The sequence below is a fragment of the Kryptolebias marmoratus genome, linkage group LG1 (genome assembly GCF_001649575.2).
Source record: "Kryptolebias marmoratus isolate JLee-2015 linkage group LG1, ASM164957v2, whole genome shotgun sequence".
NCBI lineage: Eukaryota > Metazoa > Chordata > Actinopteri > Cyprinodontiformes > Rivulidae > Kryptolebias > Kryptolebias marmoratus.
In genome coordinates this window covers 29282507-29296571 of record NC_051430.1, presented here as the reverse complement: position 1 = coordinate 29296571, position 14065 = coordinate 29282507, and the positions used below count along the sequence as shown (strand labels likewise).

Genomic DNA, 14065 nt, shown 5'->3' with positions numbered 1-14065 from the left:
GAATGACTGTGATGACGGACGGTTACATAGTGCAGGCGGGGCCTGTCACTTGTCGTCATCACGTCATCACGTCATTTGCCTAAAGGCGTGATTAAAGGTGTCTTCAGTCAGGACACGCGGGAGCGTGATATCCCATAGTACATATGTTGTACCGAGTGAATCGACTGAAAGGGAACTTGTGTTTCATCAGATAAATATTTCTCACAATCTGTCGAGAAGAAAGATGCCTTCTGGTGCTCGTTTGTCTGTGGCAGATTTTACTGAAACTCTCAGGAACTAACAGACATTCAGAATCAACCCCATTCAAGATGGCCGCCACAGCTAATCGACCTTAGCAAACACTCGGCCACTGAGCTGAGGTCTGGCCTCACCCTGACAGATCCGATGGCCGTCGTCATAGTAACCGACGGGACATCTGGGGGCGCAGAGACCAGAGGACTGCAGGACGCTGTTGGCAAGACAGGAAGTGCAGGACAGAGGCCCCGCCCCGCTGCAGGACTCGCACGAAGGATGGCATTCTGGGAAAAGAAGGGAGAGTGATCATAATAAAAGTTATTTATTACAGAAACAGCTCTTTATGGTAAACGTACAGCTTGAAGTCCTCCAAAAACATCAATTTATTATAATCCTAATAGGAAAAAAATCTGTTAGGCTTAAAAATAACCTTCATCATCATCATCATTATGGAGGATAATGGTTCTGCAGGTCCTCCAGTCTTTGAGCTCATGGAAGCAGCAGATAAAATATTGTGACTGATGCACAGAACCACTCGTCTGTTGTTCATTGTCCTATTTTATCTCCCCGCCGCTGCTTCTTTACATATCTGCCAGAGTGAGAGTGTGTGTGTGTGTGTGTATCCAGCTGCTAAACGAGCCTCCTGAGGTTCTGCTCTCGCAGCCCGAAGCCTCCTCTTCACATTTGCATGTGAATCTGAATGAAGTGGCGCAGCAGCTCAGCGTGGAGGCAGCTTTTCCACCGTTCACCTGCTGAACTGCAGGACAAGGGCTGTGATAATGGCTCGGGATGAAGAAGATGACAGAACTAATGAGATTAAGGGCCACGGGAAGGGAGGAAGATGAAGGGATGATAAGGACGAGGCTAATGAGGATAAGGAGGACTCAGGGCAGCGATCAGCAGAAGACTCGGAGGATGATTACAATAACGGGAAGGAGGAAAAGGAAGATGAAAGTGAGAATTATGAAGACGATGACAATGAGACAGATTACATTCATAAAGAGGAAGAGCAATGAGAATGAAGGAACGGGCGGGGAGGAAGAGAAATAAAACTGTGTTTAAAGTGTGATGATGGACAGAGCTGATAAATAAAACATCAAGTCCGATTCACTGAAACTGTGCAGCGACGATGTTTGTTAGCAAAATATCTAATGAACCTTTCAACGGACTTCAATGAAACTCTTAGATTAACTGATTAACTCGACCCAGTTCAAGATGGCTGCCACAGCTAGTCAATCTAAGCCTGCACCAAAATGTCTCTAACTTTGGTGTGAGTCATCCACAACACATACTCAAAGTGCCAACAGATCGCACCAATCGTGAATGTTATTTTCAAGGTTTTGACCAAAACGATCCTATTTTCTTTTTTTTTTTTTAACATGATGGGCAACAGGCAACTCGAGGCTTTTACCTTACAGCTGTTTTCTGCTTTCTCGCAGTCATGAAGTAATTAAAACTCTGTATAAACCGATGCCGACAGCCACCAAGCAGCTGAACGCAGGACGAGCTGAAGGCGACCTGAGCTCCAGATTTCAGCGGAGACGCTCCTGAAAGCGCCCGACTCTGCTGAGGAGGAAGGACGCTCAGAAAGGGACGTCCAGGCTTCGTTCACCATCACTGCATCGTTTATAAAAACATGGCTCCTGCTCCAGAGCTGAACCCTCTGCACCCTGAACAGCAGCTGGAGCTGATAAAAACATCTAATTTAGACTTAATTACTTCAGGTTGTATTTGTTAACCTCTGCATGTGAAGCTCTACTTGATGAAATGTTCTGTAAAGGGTTTGTGATCTGAATGTGAAACAGCAACAACCGGACTTTAAGAACCTTTTATTGACCGCCTCCGTGAAAGGATGGATGAATTATATCTACAACTGATTAATTTGGGAATCAACCAAAGTTAAGATGGCTGCTACATAGAGTTGTCCTACGTATAATAACAATAAAGTTGTTTTATTCTCATCTTTGCCTAAGACTTCAGTCTGGAACTCAGTGGGTGATGTTTCTTCAAGAAATGCAGCTTTCATCGGAAAGTTTAACACTAATCACTGGATGGAAAAGACGACTGATATTTCTCCTGAGCTGTGTGAGTCGTTGTTTGTCTCGTTTGTCTCCATGTGTCCCTGCGATGGACTGGAGACCCTGTCCAGGGTGTCCCCCGCCTCTAGAGAGACGACCCGAAAGGAGAAGGATGGATGGATGGATGGATGGATGGATGGATGCAGTTTGAGGCGCACATCTCCCTTTGGAGGGGCTTTGCGAATTAAACGGACGTGCCAAATCTTTTTTTTGTGTCTAATTAGCGTCCAAAAAGTCAAACAGTGTGTTGGTAAAAGAGGACTAGAAGGTTTAGCTGAATATTCTGCTTGTTTTTCTTTAAGTTACTTTAAAAAAAAAAAAAAAAAGAGCGTAAAGAACCACCTTCCACCAGGTCACAGAGATCTCCAACTGATGAATAAAACATGAAAGCTCTGGTGAGTTTTTTTTTTACATTTGGATAGCTACAGCCTGACCTCTGACCTCTCTACATATAGTAATGAGGCAGGGAAGTGAAAGTCCTTACTGATGCAGGCTCCGTGCTGACCGTAATGACCAGGAGGACAGCGAGGGACGCAGTGATCTCCCAGCAGCCAGGTCCCCGGAGACGTGCACCACAGACAAACGCTGCCGATGCCCGTCTGAAGGTCCGCCGTGCAGCGCTGGCAGTCTGAGCTGCACTCTGAGGGAGTAAAACAACGTTTCAGAGATAATCAGACACACCGACACCAGAGTCAGCCGACGCTCTTCTTCCTGCTTCTTTTTATTGGATTCATAGGGAGTAAATGATGTGTTGTAAAACTGAGCTGAACATACAAACAGACCAGACAGAGAGGTGATAAATGTTTACGCACAGACTTAGACAAAAAAACATTTCAATCTTTTGCATATTTAATCTTCTAATGGGGCTAAAAGACTGAGGCAGAACCCTATAAACCCTTTAAAATGAACAAAGAACAAAAGAGAAATTCTAAGTTTAGTCGCTGGGTGGTGAAAACTTCAACAGAAGCTGCTGATGATCAAACGTCCATCAGCTGGGGGCTCAGGTTGCCATGGCGACGCTGGCTGCAGCATTGGGTCAGACTCAGACAGAAAAAGAAAATAAAAAAATCACTAAAACTGTAAAACTGCTGCGGTTAAGAGACGAACAGAAACCTTCTGTAAACGTGAGCACCGCGGGACAAATCTGCACCCAGAAACGTGACGTTTGTGAGTTTTATTTTTCTCTAAAGACCCTCCTCTCATTTTCTGCTGAAGTCTTCCAGGCAGCTGGATGTTGGATGGTTTTTTTTATTTATTCAGTTTTTGTCATTGTTTTTAAAGTTTAGATGGACAAAAGAAATCTGTTGAGTAAAAGTTATGCACACTGACAGGGAAATAAGAAAAAATATATACTTTTATAATTCTGGTCACACCTGAGCCCATCTGTCCTAAAAGTTGATGACCCACCAACCTGAGGGTCATTAAGGGCATCATAAATGGATAACATATAACAAGAAGTGTTAGTTTTTATCATTATGTCCTGTTTAATTATATATGTTTGTGTTCTTTAATCAGGGATAGCTGGGGTCAAAGGTCAGTCAGTCTTAGTTTGAGGTCCAGAATTTGAAAAACTAAGGAACCTCAAATCTAACTCATTTATTTTTATAGATCTTTTAAAAAAGAAATCCTGGATTATTTCAGAAATAATCCATCTTCTGACTGATAAAAAGATCATCAAGACTAATAAATGATTAAAACATTAAGTACGAGTCATTTTATTCCTGAAACTATGGTGAAACATCTCCCGCCTAATTTCTCTTTGCATCTTCTCATCTCAAACTCCGTCACGGTTCACCGCCGCAGATAAGAGCTGACCCACAGACCCTCATCCACCTTCACGGCCGGGTCGCAGATAAACCCGACAGAGACGACCACCTCCGGGCGTTTTATCAGATGTCTGCGCCGAGATAACCATCAGAGGAACATCAGGGCTCCGCGGCGGTCGGATCAGGACGTGGACAGGTGAGGACAACAGTGAGACACACAACAAAGCTCTGACGGAGAAAGGAAAAACCTTTCTTAGAAGATAAAACTAATAATAATTAACACAAACGACAAAAACAACAGTTTTTACCCTAAAACCAGAGAGAACTTCACTGTGAAAATATGTTAAATAATAACTTGAACCACATCAGAAACATGTTTTCCACATAAGAGCATTAAATTTCATATAAAACCCAGTTTTTTTACATGTTAGAGCATTTATATGTAAGAATAGCCTAAAAAGATTTTTTATGGTTTTTATTAACCTGATCTTAAACTTTTGCAGCTCATGACGATTTTAAAGTGTTTTAGTAAATGTAAAATGAGGACAATTTAAAAGAAAAGTTGGAAAATCCACTTATACGTTTCTACACTCGCTTGTTTCTGTTTGTTGGATGAAAGGAAAATATTCAAAAAGGAGCAAAAAAAAAAGTAATTACCAAAATTTAAAGAGCGTTTTTGCTCAAAACACCCAACCGTTGTCACCAGTCCACAGAAGCCAACGCAGAAAAGGCTGAACGTCGGTCAGTTTTACAAAAACTGAGCTGCAGCTCGGCGTGGTGTTAGCTGAGAGTCATTCTGACAGGAAACGGCTACAACTCAACAAAAGATGGTTTCAGAATAAAGCTGTGGCCTGCAGGCGGGCGATATGCATTCCTTAAATGAAACAGTTTCTATGACTATAAAACAAATATTCCTGCCTCGTCCTGGTTTAACTCTAATCTCCTACAAATGAGTCATCATCTCCTTGCTGATGATTAACCTGCTTCAGAACGTATTTAAAAAAATAAAATCAAATAAAAGAAGTTCACAGTGCCATCTCACAATCACACTTTCCACATAATATCACTTTGCAAAAAACAGGCATATCAGCATTCCTCCTGCCAGCTCTCTGCAGGCAATCGGCTTTGAACACTGAACAAATTGCTCCACACCGGAGATAAGATAACTCAGGCGTCAGGGGTTATTGACTGTGCAGACTAAAACTGAATATAAAACTAAAATGGTATTGATTTGGCTCCTCGGAGTCCCTCTTTATGGCATAGTTACCATTTTTGAAGCGCATAAAACGATATGCTGGAGTTATAAATGAGCCGCACACGAGACGGATGCTGCTCTCCTCCGGTGGGACGGATTTATATCAGACATTATCCCATCTAATGCTCCTCTTTCCCCCGCATTTCCTGCAATATACATAACAGAAATTTCTTAAATGAGACTCAGACAAGACAATCAAGACAGATGCTTCTCGGTTGATTGCCTCCCTGAGAATCTGTGCCAATAAAAGGTGTTTTTGCTGAGCGGTTCCCGGGTGCAGAAACAGGTCAGGAGATAAGAAGAACGAATGTGGGGCGCGGGGAGAGAAGCTGTGTGGTCCCTTTTCATGTTTTCACCTTGTCAGGACACGTTACTCCGACAAATGGATTCATAAACGCGGTTATTAAGGAGGTCCTGCTGCTGCCTCGGGCCTCAAGAACAAAAACAACGTCTCATCTTCTTCGGGTTTCACAACAAGGACCGAGGAGTCGAGACGCTGAAGGGACAGCTGGGCTCTGATGTAGTGGGATTCTGTAAAATAACATCTTACCTGTTGTAAATAGCTCTTTGGATAAAGAGTTCAATTCTGACCAGACTGACGAGCTAACGGCTAGTCAGTCCAAAGTCAGAAATCACCAAGCAGCGTGATTATTAGCAAAATATCTCACGAACCGCTGGATGTATTTTAATGAAACTAGCAAGAAGTAACCATTGGGCGTACATCTAAACGTGATTAAAGTTTCAAGTAAACCTGATTCAAGATGGCCGCCAAAGCTAATCAACTTTAGCAAACACAAAAATGGTAAATGACCCTCAAAGTGCTTCACATTATAATCAGTTATTCACCAGAAGTGACGGAAGTGAGGCGGCCATGACACCGGCGCCACCGAGCCCTCTGACCACCACCAGTAGGCAAGGCAGGTGAGGAGACAAACGAAGCAGGGGTTCGAACTGACAACCCACCTGAGCCACCGCCGCCCCATCGACTTTAACTCAGTAATTTCCACAGATGTTGAGCTAAAATTTGCTTTGGAAGTAGCTGAGGATGTCCCCGACGCAGACTTCGAGTGCCACACATCTCTGCCTTAAACCTCAGCATCAATCCTGTTTGTTAGCAAAATATCTCTCAAACCGCTGGACGGATTTCAGTCAAACTCTGAGCACGTCTACAAGCGATGACCGCCTGGAGTCAACTCAATCAGGCCAACACAAAACGGCTATAACTCAGTCAGGCTCACAGATCATGAGCTGGTAGTAGCTGAGAGTCATCCGCAGCTCAGACTCCGAGCGGGACATCCTGCATGACGTTATTCTCAACGATACGATTGTCTTAGTCTAAAACTCTGGCTTTAAAGGCGGCGGGCGATATGCATTCCTTCAAGGAATGCTGAACCCTTTAATTTCCAATAAATGTTGTATCTGAAAGCAACTAGCTGTAGCACTTCCAGCAGGAAAGTCGTAACATTTCTGCAGGAGTAACGATGTAATGTTTTATTCGGTCACAGTCTTTCCACTGAAACTCTCTTGAAATAGATCTGAACTGTCTCTTTAAGTGGATTACCTTTAATAAACAAGGTTTGTCCGGCGTTGAAACGCAGCAACAAAAGATGCAAATATAACCAGCCAACCAATCAAAAGCCTGGTGACATGTCCAGATGAAAAGTGTCGCTTTAACAACGACACTCGGAATAATTACGCTTCGGAGGCGTGATGAGCATCGGATTTTTGGTGAGCTGTAATTAGCTTTGTGCCGTTTCCCTGGAAAAGGAAAGTGGCAATTAAAAATTTAACCCTTCGGCTCAGGAAATGATGAAAACCTTGTATTTGTAAGAAGCCGTGTCTCTCTTTTCTTCTGAATGTTGTGTTAAAGTTTTATCAGCTGCAGATAAAAGCAAATGACGGGTTTATCCTTGGAGCCCGTCAACGACTAAATTTAAACTGTCTTTTTCATTTTCTCTCTTTCTCTAAATGGAAAAAAGTCCAAAGTGTTATTAAAATAAAACACTCGGATGATTCTGCTGACAGAAAAGAGCCGTTTGTAAATTTAAATTAAACTCCAGATCAGTGGTTATTGTGTTCTGAATCGATGCTGTGGAGGTAAAATATCGGACTCGCTGTCAGGAGATTCTGCAGACCGAACAGGAGAAAAGAAAAAACTGCCCTTGTGTGTTTTTTTATTTTATTTACAGCGTTTCTATGGTGATGTTGCCTCAACTCTGATACAGATCTATTTTAAGCCTGAATTATTGGTAAATAATAGATTTTAAGACAAAACAGGAACTTAGAGTGAAACTATTTCATTTCAGCTTTTCGGGAGTTTTTGCCACCATTTTTGTCAAAAAATCACTTTTTTAACCTTAAATTAAACAACTGAGGAAGAAAAAAAGGGGAGTGAAAAGACGAGTGAGAGCCGGAAGCAGTAATTTGTTGCTTTTATTTCCAAACGGCAGCTGAAATCTATGTTTCGAGTTTAAATATCAGGTCAGGAATGAGAGCGTGAAGTCCTGTTTGACAGCCCAGGTGTTGTTTAGGTTTAAATCCCGAAGGCTCGGCGTTCTGCACGTGGTGGAGAATCCATAGGACTAATTTACCTCGTCTGAATCTTTAATTGAAAATATCTGATTCTGTTTGCACTTTCCATTTGTGAATATCAATGGGGCTGACGGGTAGTTAAAAAACATTATTTTCCGTGGCTTTAAGGGGACATGCGGTAATAAACTCATTTCTCGGGACTTCTTTGGGTCGTGGTGAAACGTTGGTGACAGTTTGATCAAAACGCAGAGTTGGGGATTCTTCAGAAGAATGTTTCTACAGCTGAGGTGGGAGATAGCTCAAAAACACAGAAACAGGCTTGTAAATTTAAAGAATAAAAGTCTAGAGGCTTCAGCTGACTGATGTTTATGTAAATAATTTAAGTTAAAAAGTTTCCTGTGAAGAAAATTCAATGCCTCTCAGAAAATTTAGAGGATTTAACCATTGTTGAAAAATTAATTTCTGCAGATATTTTGCAACTTTTGTACACATGCTGGAGTGCACAAAATCTGATTTATTGTGGATTGTTTATTACATTTCATTTAAAATTAGGAAAATGACGAATCAGACAAAATCTGACTACTCAGTGGATGTGTCACCAAAATAAGAGCTGTGTTCAGATTCTAAACCGGAGCGGATTGGACTCTAGTTTCTGGTCCTGTCTGTGGTCCAGGGACAAGATCTTCAGCCGTGGAGGAGGAGGCGGTACAAGAACCTCAGGGTCTTGTATATTCTTTTTGCAGAGGATGTGGTTCTGTTGGCGCCATTGAGGCGTTCACCAGAGCGGTTCCACCCCCAGATCGGAGTCCAATTCCTTAGGTCTGAGGTCCCGGTTGATGGGTCTGGGTCAGGCGTGAGTCGAGTATCTGAGAGTCCTGCTAAGAGTGACCCGTTTACTGCTCCATCTGAGCCCAAAAAGAAACAAGATCCTGTTTACAAGCAGTCTGGACGGGCTCAGTCGTAGAGATCCTCTTGGAGAAGACCCTGAGGAAGATTCAGAACTCTGGAGGGATTATTTAATCTCTCAGGTCCTGGTAGGACCTTCAGATCCCCCCAGGAGGAGCTGGAGAGAGTCACCGAGGAGAGGCAAGTCCGGGTTTCCCTCCTGGACCCATTCCCTCTGCAACCCGACCACCAATAAGTGGAAGGAAATGAATGGATGATGTGTCACCGTTTCTTAATGTTAGCCTGATTGATTCAGTCAACACTAGAATACTGATATGTGAATTTAAAGAGGGCTAGAAGCAGTCAAATAAAATGATTCATAGCCCCACGATACCACAAGATAAACAGTAACTGTGACATCTTACACATATTTTAGATTAGCAGCTGTTTTTATGACTAATTGTAAATCTGAGGCTGACAAAAAACAGAAGAGATTCTGATGAGACAGGATGATGGACAGAGAGGATGAGGAGTCAGATTCTGCCTCTGGTGCTCTCACACAAACACTTGATCGGGAGCGAAAACCTCATCGAACTCCCGGGTTCTGTTAGACTGACAGCACCCGGGCGTGAAAGAAACGTGCGACAGAGCATCATCGGGGAGGCATAACGTTTCTGAGAGCCACAGCTCAGCAGGGAGTTTTGTGAACGGAGGGAGAACACGTCCGGGTTCTGGCCGTGAAAGAAAACGCTGACCGCAGCGTTTCTGCGGCCCAGAAGAACCACCAGGCCTTTATTTATTTACCGGAGCTGGCTGAGGGCGGCTCGTCTGGGATCAGACTGCGTGTGTTCAGAGGCCCGTTCTGGGTCAGGCTCGGTTTCATGAAGATCCGTCACCATGGCAACCGATGCACCAAAGCTAACCGGCGCTGCAAAAAACTCCTTTCAGGTCTCATCAGGGCGGGCCTTCCTTATAGAACCTCAGTAAGCTTTTATAAAGTAAAGAAAAAGGATAAATGTATCAGCGCTGACCCAAAGCATCCCTGGAGAGGAGTTCTGCTGCGACACAGAACCAACCGGTCCAAGAAACCCTTCCAGCCTAATAAATGCAACTGTTAAATGATTTAATACATTTTAATTAAGAATACAAATAAATACCATCCAGCCTCTTTCACGCTCATTTTTATTTCTGCACTTCAAACAGCCAGAAGGAAACTAACGTCTTGGAAACATAATGGAAGATCTAATATTTCTTTTGATGAGAGGAGTGGAAAACAGGATTTATCAATAAAAGTTAGAGATACAGAAGCAGGTTCAGTCAAAGTTCAGTGAATAAATGATGAAGCTCGGGAATCAGATGACTTATGAATGAATGAACGAGGCTGAAAACACGGTCGACGTATACGCTTCTGTCCTCTGCTTTCAATTATTCTGTCTTTGACTTTAGCAGCTAATTAAATCCAAATAAAATACAGTCAGTAGTTCAGGTGAGAGATCTTTGTAGTTTAAGGAACAATGTTTAAGTTTCTAAGCTGTCAGATTATTTATTCTTATTATAAAAATGAAAAATCTGTTTTGTGTCCTGATGCTGCTTTAAATGAAAACACAAAACGTTGTTTTTAACGTGAGATTGCAGCTTTTCGGATCGTTTTAAACCCAACAATCCAAAAGAAACAGAAAAAAAGACGCCTTCAGCCTAAACCACCTCGTCCACAAAGATTGCAGGAGTTTCTTATTAATAATGCAGGTTTCTGGAGGCTCAGAAACACATTTCACGTGTCAGAAAACGCCCAGCGAACACGATTCCTGGCAGATTTGCGGCTTCTAATCCTGGTGGATGTCAATCAGAGGCTTTCACTCACTCAGACACTCTCCGGTGACGGCGCTGAGGAAACGGCCCTCCCGGCAGCTCGTCCTGCAGTGGCCGTCCTGGAAGGAGGCCGGCGGCGGGCAGGAGGTGCAGTCGGCCTGGGAGGAACCGGAGCAGCTCTGGCAGGAGGGATGGCAGCCTGGGAGGGACACAGGTGTGGTTGAAACCAGCTGTTACCTTGGTCAGCCTTCAGTCAGGGATTGAACGTGTCACCACCTGCTGCTGAGGGTTTAATTTTTAATTAATAAAGTTATGTTCTGTTTACTTATTCTGGTTAGTTTTGCTTCCAGAAACGTGTCAGTCGCCATCAATCTACCTGCTTCCCTTTGCTTCCAGTGTTGCCTTTTGGTTGTGATTCTGTCAGCGTTCATCTTTTATTTGTCTGGGTCTTTAACGCACCGTCGTTTAATGACAGCAGCAGCTCCAGTCCCACAAACCGACAATTACAGCTGGATTGAAATGGACTATATGGAGATAAACTGGATGAATTTGGACTGAATGCAGTTTAATTTGAATAAGACTTGTTTACTTCGTCTGTGTAGCAGCCGGAGATAAATTTTGGTCTGAAATGGGGAACATGAAGAGACACAAACTGCTTTTTTTCTTGTTTATAGTTTCTTTTATGCAATAAAAAAGAAAATAAATCAAACTTCTCCTGCAAACTTTGTGCTATTTTAACCATTCAAACATCAAAATGTTCAGCTCGATCAGGAAGGTGAGGCTGTCTTCTGCTTTTCAAACTCTTCAACTTTATTTACAAAAGATTTACATCAAATTGCTCCAATTCCTTCAACAACATTTCTGAAATTTACCTTAAAGCTGCTGTTCTGCTCATTTTTTTTAGCTTTAACAACATTCACACAGTCTTTTCACAGAAAAAGCCTTTTTAATTTTAAATTGTGGATTTTAATAACTCTTTCTGTTTCTGAGCATCTAATCAGGTGAGAGCCCGTCGAGTCAGGATAAAAACCTCCCAACTGTTTGATTTTTGAACCAGTTTTATTCATCCAGGTAAAATTAATTTTACGGTTAAACTTACGCAAGTTAAAAAATATATAAACTATTAAAATGACCTTGATAACTGTGTCTTTATTTGATTCCTGTATTTTATTGCCATTTTTAATATCATGACCAGCAGACTACAGATATAAAATAACCTTTTTGGATAATTCTGTAAATAAATCAAAATTTAACAACCGATCGGGGTATAGTTAAGGTCTAAATTATAAAATAGTCACTGCTCCTCCTTTTTAACCTCCTCAGGTTCTGTAAAGCACTTTATCTAGTTTCTTATTCACCTTTTTACCCTCATCCAGTACTTCCTGTTATTTATTTTACAACATATACAACCAGATCTAAACTGGCCTCTAACTTTGTGCAGCCTAAACGTTTAATTTGCGTTTTTAGAAAATGGCTTCCTGTCGGAGCTGCAGAGGAGCTGATGGGTTGATGATAATGGTCTGAGGTTTTGTCATTATAAGCCACCTCGCCGACATTAAGCAGTCGTTTGCAATTATAAGTCGTATAAATTAATATATCCTGAAGTCACACAGGGTTTTTACTGCTTTTAAAACACGCCACCGACTCCATGAGTTTAGAGTAAAAGTTTGCTCTCATCTGGTTCGTGTCTAATGAGCTAATCAACACCGAAGGAGACAAATTAAACAAACGGAGCACATTTATTCTGGTGTCCCAGGACAAAACGTAAATCGGAGCGCATTCCTCTTCCTAACTGCCTCCATCTTTCCTCATCTGCCGTTTCCATTACTCACGCCGGGTTTGGAATGAAAAAATAAATAAATAAACTGCCCGTGTTTATTTAGTGCTTTTATTAATATGTTTTAAAAAAAACAGGTAAATTTAGGTGGTGTTGCTTCAGATGAGGTCAGAGCGGCTAAACTGAGCCGAGGCAATGAACGGAAGATTAGAGTAAATGGATTTTCATTAAGAAGGTAGATAAACACACAGAAAGGCACCGCTAAGCTCTTTTTAAGTTGTTAACATGCTATTATACTAATACACCATTTACTTTAATTTGCTGAGGTTTTTAATGTCTCATAAGAGTCAATGTGACCGAGATGCTGCCTCCTATTGGTTAATTTTATTATTTATCATTACTTAAAACATGAATAAACCATTAGAACTGTAATCATGAGAAATGAGTATAATTCTTCTCGATTGAATGTACACATATTTAGTATGCTTGCAACCAAACCGTTCAGTCTTTAAATCCGTTTTTCTAATTTCTATCAGGAACACATTTAAACTGTGAGACACAAATAAGCAGTTTGCCTCATTTAATTACATTTCTTTGCACAGATTGCACCACTGTCCTAACAATGAGGCACAGTGCAGCAAAGATGAACGCCAAGAACTAATCAGGAAATAGAAAATGAGGCGATTTTACAGCCTGTAAAGTAGCAGGATCAGTCCTCAGCTGCCTCAGAGTTTTGCTTTTAAGGAAAGCTCGGGAAAGCGTTTCTCACCTTGGCACTGGTTGTCCCGGGCGAAGAAGCCTTGTGGACAGGTGGGGACGCAGCGGTCCTCATCCAGGTTGGACAGGGACGAACAGGAGGTACAGTTTTCCGCAGACGGTCCAGAACAGTGAAGGCAGGAAGGATGACACTCTGAGAACAGGACACGAAAATTACACAGGATGAAGAAAGAGTACCAAACTGAAACACTAAACTTTACCACCTACATCCAGCACACAGTCTGGATGTTTTTAAATACCTTATAGAAGCTGAGGGTATCTGATGTTCATGTGTTTAAAGTAAGGTGGAGTTACTTCCAAAAAATAAAAAAAAAGTTTTATAGTGTAGTATTTGTCAGTACGGTATGATAGAAGGCTAGATGTGTTTACGGTTTATTACAAATCTATTTTTTAAGCCCATTTAAAACTAGAGTTGACCAAAGCGCCGTGCAACAAAGCCCCAATAAAAACATTAAAATCAACTTATTATTCGCAAAAAAGAGGCGCACATTTTTTCCTGTGGTTTGCAGTTAACACAACATTCTCCTTTATTATAAGATGAGCTGGGAAAGTTTTGGTACCTTTAAACTACACAACCACATTTACTGGGACAAAAGTGTCTCTGCTTTGAGTTATCCTTCTGTTGGAAGTTGGAGAAACGTCATCATTTGATTAAAATTATGTAAAAAGTTATCAGAATTATAACGCGACTGCTTGCTTGTCAAACAAACAGCTATTAGTCCTTTTTTGTGACAATATTTGTGTAGAAAAGTGAACTGAAAAAAATCCACAAGGTCAAAAATCTGCCATCACTGAAAAAGAAAATCACAATGTATAAGATTAGCTGTTATTAGCCTCACGAGCTAGCCTGAATGCTAATTAGCTACATAGCCAAACTGTTAGGGAGCTAGTTAGCAACACTTTATTGTCCAAAACAGTAAATGTAAAACATCCACAAACTCGACCATCAATG

The 14065-nt window shown here is 41.7% G+C and overlaps 1 protein-coding gene and 1 long non-coding RNA gene across 3 annotated transcripts in view; one reads left to right on the top strand and one right to left on the bottom strand.

The window, feature by feature from the left end:
• The window catches only part of LOC119617235, a 7334-nt gene extending 5020 nt beyond the window's left edge, over window positions 1–2314 (top strand). The window contains exon 3 of the long non-coding RNA XR_005233459.1: window positions 1674–2314. This is a non-coding gene — a long non-coding RNA (uncharacterized LOC119617235). The remainder of the gene's footprint in view (window positions 1–1673) is intronic.
• The window catches only part of fras1 (Fraser extracellular matrix complex subunit 1), a 207701-nt gene that overhangs the window by 73429 nt on the left and 120207 nt on the right, over window positions 1–14065 (bottom strand). For both annotated transcript variants that reach the window (XM_037976630.1, XM_037976661.1), the window contains exons 18-21: window positions 13106–13246; window positions 10612–10758; window positions 2797–2952; window positions 372–518 (exon numbers count right to left, since the gene is read on the bottom strand). In XM_037976630.1, coding sequence (XP_037832558.1) covers window positions 372–518; window positions 2797–2952; window positions 10612–10758; window positions 13106–13246 — 591 coding nt within the window. The remainder of the gene's footprint in view (window positions 1–371; window positions 519–2796; window positions 2953–10611; window positions 10759–13105; window positions 13247–14065) is intronic.